At 41.0% G+C, this 13,977-nt stretch overlaps 3 protein-coding genes across 10 annotated transcripts in view; 1 reads left to right on the top strand and 2 right to left on the bottom strand.

Annotated features, from left to right (window-relative positions):
• hyi (hydroxypyruvate isomerase) overlaps positions 1–580 on the top strand; it is a 10,281-nt gene extending 9,701 nt beyond the window's left edge. For both annotated transcript variants that reach the window (XM_050055688.1, XM_050055689.1), the window contains exon 9: positions 267–580. Coding sequence is in view for 1 of the 2 variants with exons in the window: in XM_050055689.1 (XP_049911646.1) it covers position 267 (1 nt within the window). In the remaining variant the exon portion in view is untranslated. The remainder of the gene's footprint in view (positions 1–266) is intronic.
• A 4,944-nt stretch (positions 581–5,524) lies between these two features.
• szt2 (SZT2 subunit of KICSTOR complex) overlaps positions 5,525–13,977 on the bottom strand; it is a 442,490-nt gene continuing 434,037 nt past the window's right edge. For all 7 annotated transcript variants that reach the window (XM_050055637.1, XM_050055638.1, XM_050055644.1 and 4 more), the window contains 3 exons: positions 13,006–13,116; positions 6,092–6,160; positions 5,525–5,999 (listed from right to left, as the gene is read on the bottom strand). In XM_050055637.1, coding sequence (XP_049911594.1) covers positions 5,856–5,999; positions 6,092–6,160; positions 13,006–13,116 — 324 coding nt within the window. In that variant the 3' untranslated portion in view covers positions 5,525–5,855. The remainder of the gene's footprint in view (positions 6,000–6,091; positions 6,161–13,005; positions 13,117–13,977) is intronic.
• On the bottom strand, positions 6,658–12,954 carry LOC126396854 (dynein light chain 2, cytoplasmic-like). The gene is made up of 3 exons (XM_050055201.1): positions 11,161–12,954; positions 6,925–11,121; positions 6,658–6,676 (listed from the first exon to the last, which is right to left on the bottom strand). The coding sequence occupies exons 2-3, from the start codon at positions 7,194–7,196 to the stop codon at positions 6,658–6,660; spliced, it is 291 nt and encodes a 96-aa protein (XP_049911158.1). The 5' UTR covers positions 7,197–11,121; positions 11,161–12,954.

The raw sequence follows: 13,977 nt of genomic DNA, 5'->3' as shown, positions 1-13,977 counted from the left end.
ATGTATGTATATATATATATATATATATATATATATATACATGTATGTGTGTGTGTGTGTGTGTGTGTGTGTGTGTGTGTGTATATATATATATATATACATATATGTGTGTGTGTGTATATATATATATGCCAGAAATAAGGTCCAGGTTGTAAAAAACGCAACTTTCCCTTTAAAGCCAGGCTTGTTGTACTATGCAATACTACATTACAACTTCTACTGAAGTTACGCAGAGTAATTTTTTTTATTCTTTTTCTTTTGAACAGATTCCAGTGGCCAATCATACCCATGCAATTTAAATCCAAGTATGTGCTATGATGTAGGGACCTGTTAACCAATTGTTAAATGTTACCCCAAGAAAAGGGGGCTAGAGTGCTACAGTTTGTTGCAATAACATTCGACATAGGTGAAGTGCCAAACAAAATACATTCAGCTTTGCTGTCGTTCAGGTGCAGAAAGTTTCATGCCAGCCACTGCTTTACGTCAGTAATACAATCCAGTAACTTATTAAATGCAGTACTTTCATTGGGTTTCATGGGCAAATAAATCTGTAAATCATCTGCATAAAAATGGAAAGACAGATTGTGTTTTGTTATTATTGATCCCAGAGATAGCAAATACAATGAAAAGAGGATAGAGCCAAGAATAGATCCCTGTGGCACCCCACAAGGGAGAGATGCATGTGATGAGTGGAGGTCACCAATCATCACAGAGAAGCTCCTATTTGCCAGGTACGACCTAAACCATTGAAGAGCGGTGCCGTGGATGCCTCCATACTGCTCTAGGCAAGATACAAGGACTGCATGGTTGACTATATCAAAGGACGCTGTGAGGTCCAGCAGCACCAGGATTCCCAGCATCCACAGACAAGGCAATATCATTGTGCACCTTGAACAGTGCTGACTCGGTGCATTGTCGGGATCTAAAACCAGACTGAAATTTATCAAGAACAGAATTTATCTCTAAAAATAACTGTAATTGTATGAAAACAACTTTTTTTAAGACCTTAGAAAGAAAAGGTAAATGGGAGACAGGTCTAAAATTGGACAGCACAGAGGGGTCAAGATGTTTTGTTTTTTTAGGAGGGGCCTAACCACAGCGTGTTTGAAGGCAGCTGGAACAGACCCTGAACTAAGACAGGAGTTAATAAAAACAAGGAGACTTGACCCAACAGAATGAAGGAAATTTGGCAGGAATGATATCTAAGGGACAGTTAGTAGGTTTCACGCCATTAACCACCTTAGTGAAAAACGAGAAATTGTCTCAAACCACTCGAAAACGGTAGACGGTGAAGGAGGAGCACACACATCACCAGGAGAGATAGATATTTTACTAATATTCTGCCTGACAGATGCCACTTTGTCAGTAAAAAAAAGAAACAAACTCTTCACAGGTTGCCGTGGAAGCATCAGACAGGACAGTGGGGCATGGGTTAATGACAGCATCTATAGTATTAAATAACACCCTTGGATGATGAGAGCTGTTAGCTATGATAGAGGACAGATATTTAGACTTTGCCTCCTTCAGAGCTCTCTGATAAGCAGCCAAACTGTCCCTTAACAAGCCCAAGGAAACATGTAATTTGTCCTTCCACCACCACCTGGAGGGAATTTCTTCAAATTTGGCACAAACATCTACTTGGACTCAAGGATGAACTGACCATACTGTGACACCATAGTGTTCTGTATTAAACACTTTTCTGGCCATTATTCAACATCAGCCAGTTATTGGAGAGTCTGTTATTTTTCCCTCTAATTAGAAGCAAAGACAATCCATCTCAAATTCCTAGACTGATGTAGGAATTTGAGATGGATTCATTAGTGATGCAAACAGAGGTATGGTGAAAAAAGAGAGAGCCTCTGAACTTCTAGGGGGGTCCGGGGGCATGTTTGACTATTTTAAAGTTAAATACATCAATCTGGTGCACTTCGAGAGCAAATTTAGGAGGCTAGATATATGAAGAACTTCTTGTTTCTGTAAACAATTTTGGCCACAGTAAGCTAAATATCTAAAATATGCATTAACCAAGCTAAAAAGGCCAGAGAATGTCATGAGCAAAAGTCCCCAGTTTGCTTAACAAAGTGACAGTGTTAAAAAAAAAAAAAAAAAAAAAAAAAGCTATATAGGCTATATGTTAATGGGTCAGTATTAATATTTTATTGTTCCAAGTTTTCTATTTCCATTCTGGTTTTAAAACCGTTTCTAACAAACAGAGAGATGGTTTATAACGCTAAACACATATCCTAATGATGATTTTAGCTGCATTTTAATGGTGTAAACTTTATTTTATCCTCTGAGTGACAGCTGACAGTGTGGATGATTTTACACTCTGCAGCTCAGAATAACTTGAGACACCTGATAACTGGAAATAAAAACTAAAGAAATAACCCACATTGTTAATTAGCTCCCGTGATTATAAATGTAACATTTCGATCAGACAGACCTCATCAGTCATTAACTAGGCTACTTTTACACTCTTTGGTTCGGTAGCAGAAACAGTCTGGAATTATTTTAAAGTTCTATTACAGTATGTGATATTAAGAATGATTTCAATCAATCAATCAATTTTATTTATAAAGCCCAATATCACAAATCACAATTTGCCTCACAGGGCTTTACAGCCTACGACATCCCTCTGTCCTTATGACCCTCGCAGCGGATAAGGAAAAACTCCCCAAAAAAACCCCTTTATGATTTCATCCTGTCATCAAACTAAATAGCGAAAAATACTCATAATTCTTAAATGTTCCTTAGCCTACTTTTAATATTTGTAAATTATTTCTAGTCTCTACATCTGTTAAATCAGACAAGCTGATGTTCGCAAAATTATTGACAAGGATTTTTTATCTGTTTTATCTGTCTTATTTTATTCTGTTGTAGCCTATGATTACAGTCCGTTGTTACTTAGTTGAAATTAACTGTTTTGCTGTCACTGAAACAGAAGTTTTTTACAGATAGGCTACCGTTTCATCTCATATGAGGATGAGTTCATGATGATGATGTCGCTCCTAATTAACAACTCCGCCTCGTTCACATGAACGCGCTCATTGCTGGAAAACACAGATGACAGAGCGAGTTGATAATCAGCTTTGTAGTGCTGGTTATCCTGGATGGGCGCTGTTAGGCTCTGTGAAGCCAGCTCACCTAAAGAAAGCCTGGCTATGTCAAACGTGCATCGTAGTACAGGCCGACCGGGGGACAGCGAGTATCAGAGCGGAGACAGTGGAGTGACGGACCGCGGGAGAGAGAAAGGCAGGCGAGCAGTGACACGCATCCTGCGACTAGAGTTGCTTGCTTTACCTGCGACAGCTGTTTTATTTTTATCCTCCCCTTCCTCAATGCAGTTCCATCATGTAGCGTGACCAAAAAAAAAGGAAACTCCTGGGATCTATGCGAATCACACAAGTCATTCAAGCTCCCGTCAAAAAAGTGAGAATCACCGTGTTTGCATCCCTGCTACATATCATATACTGTTAATGTATAAACGATTAAAAACAGAGTTCATCCTACTGCTTTATTTAGCATTTCACACACTGTATTAAGTATTCTGTACATACATAGGCTATTATAGATTATTCAGTTAGAGACAGTGCAGGGTTTATATTACAGTCAGAATGTTAAAGGCTAACTTCACATTTTGCATTTTGAGTATCCAGTTTTTCACATTCATACTGAGTTCTCTGGGCAGTGACAACCCAGCTTCGCGCCACATTTCTTCGTTTTACATCCACAAATTAGCTTAAACGTGTGGTTTCCTTCCAGTAAAATGTCTAGAAATCTAAGGCTGCTCAGCAGGTCATTAATGAAGGTATTACAGTGGATATCAAGCCTTTATGTCTGTAGTGATGTCACACTTGTATCAGGCTGACTTCATGCCCTCTTTTAAATTTCAGTGTGATTACCAGTGGCACTCATCACCTTGAACATGCTTTGGAAACACTTGGCTCTGATGACATGTGGCATGCTATTATGCAAATCATCACAGTTGATATGACCATTTTCTTCCGTATGAAAGGAAATTTCTGTCAAATGTCTCCAAACTGTTTTGGGCATGTTCACTGCGTAACATGAGGAGTGTATTTCAAAATATCTGCTATACAGAGCTGATGGATCAACATCAGTGTCATGTGGTAGGTCTGGGAATAAAAAAAACAAACAAAAAAAAACAGAGAAAGGCACTTCAGGCTACCAAATATGGCAGTGGAGTTCAAGTGGGTAACAGGTTTGACACTACTGAAAATCTAACATAAAAGCCATCCCACTCTGCACACTGACATCTCAGCTGTCTCTCTCTCATGAAAAACACTGTTGTGGTATGAAGAGTGAGCAAAATGCTATCAGAAGGCACAAGATCCATGATAATACAGACTTATGAATGAAGCTGGGAAGTATGAAAGGTGTACGGTACAGTTTTTTTTTTTGTGTGTTCAGCGAGCTAAAATTACTGTTTTTGTCAATGGAGTCTGGTGGCTTTGATGAGTGCATGGGTGGGAAACTGAAGCCATTAATAGCTTTCCCATCAGGACAGGCTGTCTGATGAAATGATAAAGCAGTGACAATATTCTCAGTATAGCATACACTTAAACTGGTATTGATTTGTTTTTTGTTTTTTTTAAGTGGCTGAAATTCCATGTCGGACTCCAGCCCAACTCCGACCCCACCTCAAAAAATCCGAACTAGCTTTTGCCTGGTTGGTTGGTTAGCAGAGGTGGTAGGTGGGTGGAGTCAAGCAGCGGTGTTTTTTTTGTGTGTTTTTTTTGCTAATCAGTGTGTTGTACAGTGTGCCCCTGAGGACAGTTTGGTCCCCAGATTTTGCTGTAGAGTAAGCACTCTTGACTTTCACGCAACACTGTGGCACAGTCAGCTGTGGATGTGATGCAGCAGGCAGAGATAATCTTCTCTTTTCTGCTTGGAAGTGGTTAATTTACAGCTCACATACTTATTAATAGTCTCTGGCGATGTTATTGTGGCATATTTCCAAAGCTTTGTTAGCAATTTTAGCTTGTTTACTATATTATGTAAATGCCACTGTCACACTGAACCCGTTCAAAGTAAAAATTTATATGGTTAAAAAAAAAAAAAAAGTTACATATTCATATTTAACAGCCGAATCTGATTGCAATGACATAATTCGGAGCTCATTTGTGAGTTAACCCAATGTGCAAGATTAATAAAAACACTGTGTCTACCCAGCTTATGGTGCAGCTCTGCTAATTTATCTTGAGTCTCTATATTATGCAAGTGTGAATCCATTTCTCTTCTGATGTTAGCAGAAATGTTCTTTAATTTAGGTGAGGTTCTGTGCCACTGCTATAATACACTGTGGCAAACCAGCTCATACACTGCAGTAAGCTTGGCTCAATAAACTCCACCATGGGCAGTTTTACACATTATTTGCACTCCCTATGTGCACAAAGAAATCTGACACAGTATTGGAGTGAAGCAAACTGCTCCAACACTTGTGATCTGCTTGCTTTTTGACAAATGTACACACAGCACACCGCTGTAAAGAGTTTATCCACTGTGAGGCAAATCAGGCTAGAGCGATTTTATTTTTATTTAGACTTCTCAACAGGTTTGGGTGTGTTTTGGTTTCTGTCAGATCCATTTAGATCTGAGTGCTTCCTGTGCACTAACAGAGAAATGCATGAACACCATAACATCACTGTCCAGTATGATGCCCCATGGAGCAAGGTAGAAGTGATCTGCAGCTGCTGGGAGAGCATACTGTCAAGAGGATTTTCCTCAAATGGACTCATTTAAATCTTGTCCTCTGTTGTCTTCTAATGGTACTTCCTATATCCATATGTCGATGATCACATGGACATGAGTTGAGGTAAATCCAATAATCTGCTCTATAACAGTCCTGTCCAGAGGTTATAGCAGGCAGTGTTGATGACAGACTCCAGGTGATGATACATGGACACCAGCTGGGGAGGAGGGCTGTTGCTTGCCTGTTGCTGCGATGGCAGTGGCTCCCGAAACACAACCTTAAGGCTCTGTAGGACAAAAATGGAGAAGAAACATTGCTGAGATGTTTGCACAACTATGGTATGAGAATAATATGAATCATATCAGTATATGAGCTCACTGTTTTTCCAGCTTGGGCATCCAGAAAGACCAAAACAAAGCAGTCAGTGAACTTCTGGTTCAGAACAGCCTGAAACAAGATGACAGACACAGATACAGATTTGACAGACATGTAAAAGTAAAGCTGTATGATTACAAGGTTTCATCCTTTACATCGTGACAAAGAAAAGGTCTAATGTTAAAATACTGACAGTAAGTAAGAAGCAAACAGAAAGTTTGCAGAGCCTCTGGCTCCAGAGGTATTTCTTCCACCAAGTTCCTCATTTAAAGTTTTCTTTTTCTTAAAACAACAATGTTCCCAACACAGACACATTGGGCTCTCCTGGATAATTGAAGCACTGTTAACTGTAAGATTATGACATGACCTCTGACTATACAGTATTATTTACAGGGTAAGTCTGGTCATATTATATATTTTTCTCACTGTCAAAAAAAATCTTGTGCAGTGCGAAACCAACAGTAAATGTACAACCTCAATTCCAAAAAGTTGGGACGCTGTGTAAAGGTGCTGACACACCAAACCGACATCAAAGAACTAGCGGCGAGGAAAGCCAACTGTTGGGTCGTCTACGTTGCCTCACGTCGCCTTGTGTCAGTTCAATTCAATCAATTCAATCAATTTTATTTATAAAGCCCAATATCACAAATCACAATTTGCCTCACAGGGCTTTACAGCATACAACATCCCTCTGTCCTTTGGACCCTCACAGCGGATAAGGAAAAACTCCCCAAAAAACCCCCTGTAACGGGGGAAAAAACGGTAGAAACCTCAGGAAGAGCAACTGAGGAGGGATCCCTCTTCCAGGACGGACAGACGTGCAATAGATGTCATACAGAACAAAAAACATATCGNGTAGAATGGCCACTTGGCCCAGGTAGAAGTAGATGAAATGCTTCGTCTCATGCGTCACATAGCTGCCAAAGTTCCTCCCGACTATGCAGTGCCATGTGGGGTTGTACTTCTTGTCAAACTCCTTTTTGACAAAGGCGGCGATATCCTTCTCAATGTTGTACTTATCCATAGCCTGCATGGCACAGTCCACAGCATCCTGCAGCATCTCTTCAGACATGTCTGCATTCTTTATCACTGCCTTCCTGTCAGTCATTTTGGCTTTTGGTCGTCTAACAGCTCCGTTGAACAGTTTATTGTAGCACGTTACGGTTACAGTTGCATTTGAACACACTACACGGACTACATCCAACTGCCAAGTAGCACGTACGTTTTGCGCCTGCGTGAGAGCTTCTTCCTACTTTAACCTGAATAACAAACCAGGGCTCTGTGCTCCGGTTGGATCCAAACGGAGAGCCAGGGCTAGCTCAGAGACTAGCGGTGGCTAACTGGCTGTGCTTCCTTCCGGTCATGCTGCGGCTAATGCTCCGCTAGCCGCTCCCAGCTAGCTCCGGTTTGTTATTCAGGTTAAAGTGGGAAGAAGCAGCTGATCTGTCGGGCAGCTGAAGTGAAGCCTGAGGAGGAAGCACCTGTTAGCCCCGGTTTCACTACAGGCAGAGTCACTCGCTACAGGGGCAAGGAAATAAAACCTGAACAGCCAATCAGAGTGATCTCTCTCACCGACAAGCTCTGCCGCCGATTCAACATGCTCAATCGGCCGAAAAGCCGCTGACGCCGAAGTGCCAACGGTGCAGGACACACCGCAAAAACTAGGCCGACAGACGCTCACCAATGGCCCGACTTTGGTCGACGGCCGACCGTCGGCTTGGTGTGTCAGGGCCTTAAAATGTAAATAAAAACAGAATGCAATGATTTGCATTTTTTTTTTTACACCTTCATTCAATTGAATACAATGCAAAGAGAAGATACTTAATGTTCAAAATGATAAACTTTATTGTTTTTTGAAAAATATACAGTCATTCTGAGTTTGATGTCTGCAACATGTTACAAAAAACCAACATTGAATTGCAAACTTTGAATCCCCAGACAGCACTTCATTAAAAAGCAACATGATTATATAAAAGATATTACTTCATGGGCTCAGGAACACTTTGGAACAGTTCATCTCTGCATCTACAAATGCAAGTTAAGACTCTACCATGCAAAGTGAAAGCCATCTATCAACAACATCCATAAACAATAATCTGTAATCTGAGATGGACTGACAGAAGTGTGCTGTGGTCTTAAGAGTCCATCATGGAAGTCATGTCCCCCGGACTAAAAAGGTAAAGGACCATCCAGACTGTTAGCAGCTCAAAGTTCAAAGCACGATCTGTGATGGTATGGGGGTGTGTTAGTGCCCATGGCATCATGGGTAGCTTGCACATCTGTGAAGGCACCATGAATACTTAAAGGTACATATGGGTTATGGGTTATGGGTTATGGGAGCAACATATGCTGCCATCCAGACAACATCTTTTTCAGGGATGTCCCTGCTTATTCCAGCAAGACAATGAGACACATTGTGCAGTCCAGACTTGTCTCCCATTGAAAATGTGTGGCACATTGTGAAGCACAAATAATGATAACAGAGACCCTGCACTGTTGAGCAACTGGAGTTGTATATCAAGCAAGAATGGAAAAGAATTTTACTTTTAAAACTTCAGCAGCTAGTGTTCTCAGTTCCCAAACACTAACTGAGTGTTATTAAACAAAAAGGTGATGTCACACAGTGGTAAACATGCTCCTGTCCCAACTTTTTCGGAACAAGAGTATATTCATAAAAAAATAGTTCATCAGTGTGGACATTAATGATCTTGTCTCTGAAGTGTATTAAATTTAATATAGGTCAAAAAAGATTTGCAAATCATTACATTCTGTTTTTATTTACATTTTACACAGCACCCCAACTTTTTTGGAATTGTGGTTTTATCTATAAACAAATATTTGGTGTATCAAAGCCTGATATATCTTCCTCCTCTGTGCGATAGTGCTCCATTATTGTAAGTTCCTTCATGACCATAAACACACACACCGGTCAAGTGCTAGTGGATGTTCAGATTGGATTGAAACCAAAGGCTGCCTGAAGAAACAGAGAGAGTACATTCCAATTCCTAAAGCACAACAGTGTAGTGACGTAAAGTAGAATTGATTTGATTGGCACAAAATAATACACTTCCCATGAGTCTTAGTGGCCATTGCTCTGGAGAGACTTCAGCCAAAGCTACTAAATCAGAGTTCTAGTACACAGAAAGGAACCAGTAAAATATTCCATTTTAGCGGTAACAAAGTATGAGCCCAAAGAGCCCAAAAAGGTAACATGCGGGTCCAAATGAGTCACAAGTCATTGGCCACAGGGCCCACCACCCGCAAGGATAGACATCAGGGTTGGGTGCATTGTGACGTTTGGCACACGAGTGCATTGTGTGCACATTGTGTGCCGAGCGTCAGGCAGGGGTGGGGCCCCTGGCGTGCTGATCCCTGGCTTTGTGGACTGGCTTTGGGAACGTGGAATGTCACCTCTCTGGTGGGGAAGGAGCCAGAGCTGGTGTGGGAGGTGGAGCGGTCCTGACTAGATATAGTTGGGCTAACCTCCACACACAACACTGGTTCTGAAATGAAAGGGGTCGAAAGGGGTCGGTTGAGGTGGTTTGGGCATCTGATCAGGATGCCTCCTGTGTGCCTCCCGCTGGAGGTGTTCCGGGCACATCCCACTGGTAAGAGGCCTCGGGGCAGACCCAGAACACGCTGGGGGGATTACATATCTTGGGGTCCACCAGGAGGAGCTGGAAAACGTTGCTGGGGAGAGGGATGTCTGGGGTGCTTTGCTCATTCTCATTTACAAAATGAATGAGTGGTCTCATAAAATTTGAAGGACCCCATAATTACACACTGAGCTCAGTGTAGGGACACCAGTATTCTAAACTCTCCAGATTGGACTACAAATGCCCACCGGAGGGTCAAATGTTGAGGACTCAACCCCAGAATCTACCCCCCCAGTCTTGACAAACGCTTCTTTCAGCTGTCCTAATGCCAAAAAGGGGTAAAACGTTCACTTGAGATCCTTCAAGGCTCCTGATGTCATTAACTCTTAAAAGGGATCCAGCCTGGGGGCAACTTGGTTTGATTAACTGCCCGGCTAGGATCTTAAGACAATGCTTTCTAAGTACATCCCATGATGTCCCCTCGCACCACCCCGGGAAATCACACCAGCTCATTCACAACGGGGTGAAGAGGAGACTGAACAGATGTTAATGTCCTAAATTAGATATGCATTCCTGAACATGAAACCAAGTCTCTGTTGTAACAGTGTCTCTTAGAAGTGAAATTATACATTTGTTTCCTTTTTGTTCTCATCTTCATTTCCTAACCTTGTACATGTGCATAATCCATGTTTGGTAGCTGAATGATATTTTTCTTTAATGAGTTGTAAATTCACTTTTCTTTTAATCCCTCATTTGACATGGAACCATACTGCCATCTTATGACGGAGTTAAGGAGAGTTCCCCTAAGGAATTCCATATTATATTTAGAATTAAAATATAGTTGGGTTTTATTAATTAACCTGTTTTTATGAATATGTGCTTCCTCATTTTGTATTTTCATTTTATATTGCAACTATAGGTTAGTCTAGAGTGTGTGTATTTGGAGCAGCTTAAACGTGTACTTTGCTGATACACGCGGTATAATAATTGTATTAATTTTAATTGGATGTTAAGAACCGATTTTGACCATTATGGGAAGAGTATGTGTCTATTGCGCGTAACATGTTAAAGTATATGATCTTGTATAATCAAAAGCATTAAGTTTCCTCCAAAATAAAATGATAAGCCTATTTACAACAAAAGAGACCGCCTTAACAAACCCGCCCACTTTGGCCAGATAAAAACAAGCGAGCGAGAAGCGTCTCTCTCTCTTGTTCTTGTCCTCTTGCTCTTCTTTGCGTCTCTTAACCTCTTCTACGTCATTTTCCGTACTCTTCGTCTCTCTCTGTTTTTTTTTTTTTTTTTTTTAGCTTTTTTCGTTTTTGTCCACTTGCTTTCGCTGTATCTTATGTTTCAGCGTAACTGCGTAACTTGTACTTGCTCATAATCAAAGTTACTTTAAACTTTTAAATTTTACTTATCCAGTTTTTCTTTTACCTCCAGTGCCTTCAGTAACATTATACTTGAAGTGACGACCTCCAGTGCCTTCAGTAACATTATACTTGAAGTGACGAAGCCAGCCGATTTTAACATTTTTATGCGCGTTAATAGTAACTTTGATAACAAGATCGAACGGCCAACGAGATTGTTTTCAACTTTATTATAAGCGAGTAATCATAACAAAGTAGGCAAGCGCCTGTTTGACCTGCCTCTTCACACCAGATTCACTGGAGCCAGCAGCTGCCAGCCACTTGTCACAGTGGTTCTGTTGCCAAACCCAGAGACTTTCTGCAGCTTAAGAGAACCAACGTTGAGGGCCACCCAAAAGGACACCACCACCAGGCTCCAACGCCCATCACCACTGTATTCCAGTTTGTATCACCCTGCTGGAAGGCCGTGAAGTGAAGCCGGGAGTCGCAAAGCGATAGTCCAGGGGTTCTCGGAAAGAAACGTCTGCCTGAATCAACGCTGCTAAGAAAGTAGGAAAATAATTTCTCTAACTCCAGGCCGCCGCTGTGTGGTAAAAGAGTTGATGTCGAACAGGTGGCTTAATTATGCTGGTTGTAAGTTAGGTGAATGGTTTTGCGCATCCCCGCAGTCCCGAATTTATCTATAGCCACATACTCTCTCACTATCGCCAAACTAAATAACTCACACGAGTGTTACCTCTCATTTCAATCCATATGTATATATATACTGTATATATATATATGTATATATTGTTGATTTTGTGTTATTTCATATCGTTATCATTTGCTATTCATTTACTCAGTTGTTACACATTTAGCTTAAATAAATCTGCATTTATCACCAAGTTGTTGTCTGTGTATATTTCTTTTGAACAGGAACTAAGATCCCTGCATGGAGAATTCATAACCCAGATACTGAGATTGATTCATTATTGATAAGTGTGCTGACGAATTAATAATTGGTTTACGGAGGTATTAATTTTATTAGTCATTAAGTTAAGAGGGTGGTGCCCCAAACTTTATTACGAGTGCAAACATTCTCAAAAAGGTATTGCTCCTACACATTTACACACTGAGCTCAGGTACTTTTAAAGTGACACTAATCTTTTGGTAAAATGACTGTTCCCATGTTTGGCAGCATGCAGATGCCAGAGAAAATTCTGAGGCTAACTTGGGAGACTTAGTGGTTACACTACAGTTACATTTTGCAAACCTCCAATAACACTGAACCACTAAAAACCTGAAAACACCACTTAGACATGATATTTTGTTGATTCATCAAAGTCAGTCAGTATGTTTGCATGACATAAGAGAAAAATGATTGATTGTGTTATATTGACTAAAACTGGACTTTTAAATACATGTAAACATGTTAGTCCCACTGAAATCATACTAAATCAAATTTCTCCAAGATGAACAACCACACCCATTTAATGCGATTGGGAGGTGGATAACTCCTCCGTGTCTACAGTCAGTTGGGCCTTAACTGGCCAAGGCATGCACACATGTTCCACAGTTCCCCCCTCTGGCTTTGACCCAGAAGTCGAATAGCATTAAATGCATAATAAATGCTGGTAACAACATGGCGAAATCTACGTACATCCACCATGGTACCAGTTTGCCACTAGCTAACCGTAGCTAACTTGTTTGTTGATTGTTTGGTCTGTGATATAATAGGTCAACTGCAAAAAGGTCCAATACAAACAAGCTGAAAGGGGGCATATTGACATACTTCAGCCAATAAATGGATTCCCTTCCTGTGCTTGTATACTGGGACAAGGACAGTATTCCAATTAGTCTATTACCATGGCTCCACTTCACTGTGCATGTAAACATACTGACCATTGTTTCTGACCATGCTTCATTTGCTCTCATATAAAAAGGGCAGGGAGGAAAAAAAGCATCTCCTCACCAGATACTGGATGCCGTTGTCATCAAAGTGTCTGCAGCTCTGGGGGAAGCGGTTCAGCAGGACTTTGATGAGACTCTGGTACCAGGCTGGACTCATGGTCAGGAAACAGTCCTGCAGCAACACATCACACAGTGCCATTACAACAACCTGCCTGTCATCATAAACTGTATCTGCATACATATTACAACTGTTTTTTCAATGACTGAGCTCCCTTTGAGAAGCACTAAGTGTTTTGCCTGTATGTAGGTTTGACTTTAACACCAATGACTTGTGACTCATTTGGACTTAAGCCTTCTGACTTGGAATGATTTCATAACCTCCTTAACCTGAAAACAACATGAAGCAAATCAACTGTTCTTGACAATGCATATCCTTTGAATCTATCTGACAGCAGCCAAACATGCATCACATGCAAACGTGCATCTAGCGCACACCAGCATAACGACAAGAAATTATTTCATATCAAAGCTGAAGCAGGAAATGGGTTTGTAAACTATGATGGATGTTTACAGCACACAGTTGGGATTCAGGGGGGTATTCCATCAACGTAGCTAAGAATATCCAGACTAAGGTGTAATCTTGAAGTTTGACTAAACGCCAACTCCCAATCTAGCGCCAACCGTTCCATCAAGTGAAATCAGCTGGCTCCAACTGACACTAATTCAAGCCTCACCTGTTGAGCCTCAACTCATGCACACGCCCAGGGAAAATAAAAAGCCCACACTAGTCGAGAATGTCAAAAAGCAAAGGAAAGGAGCGAGCGGAGGCCTTTTCTGTGGCGGAGCAAACGCTACTTATGGAAGTGTATGAGGACTATAAGGACATAATTAAGAAAAAAGGCAATACGGCAGCAATTAATAAAGCAAAGGAGGTGGCGTGGTGGAATATTGCCGACAGGCTAAATGCGTAAGTGACAAAGAAAATTCAGCATTTTAGCATATCATGTTATATAAATCCCACATCAAAGGGACA

The sequence above is a fragment of the Epinephelus moara genome, chromosome 10 (genome assembly GCF_006386435.1).
Source record: "Epinephelus moara isolate mb chromosome 10, YSFRI_EMoa_1.0, whole genome shotgun sequence".
NCBI classification, from domain to species: Eukaryota; Metazoa; Chordata; class Actinopteri; order Perciformes; family Serranidae; genus Epinephelus; species Epinephelus moara.
The sequence above is the reverse complement of the archived record's forward strand: the minus strand, read 5'-3'. Positions and strand labels throughout refer to the sequence as shown.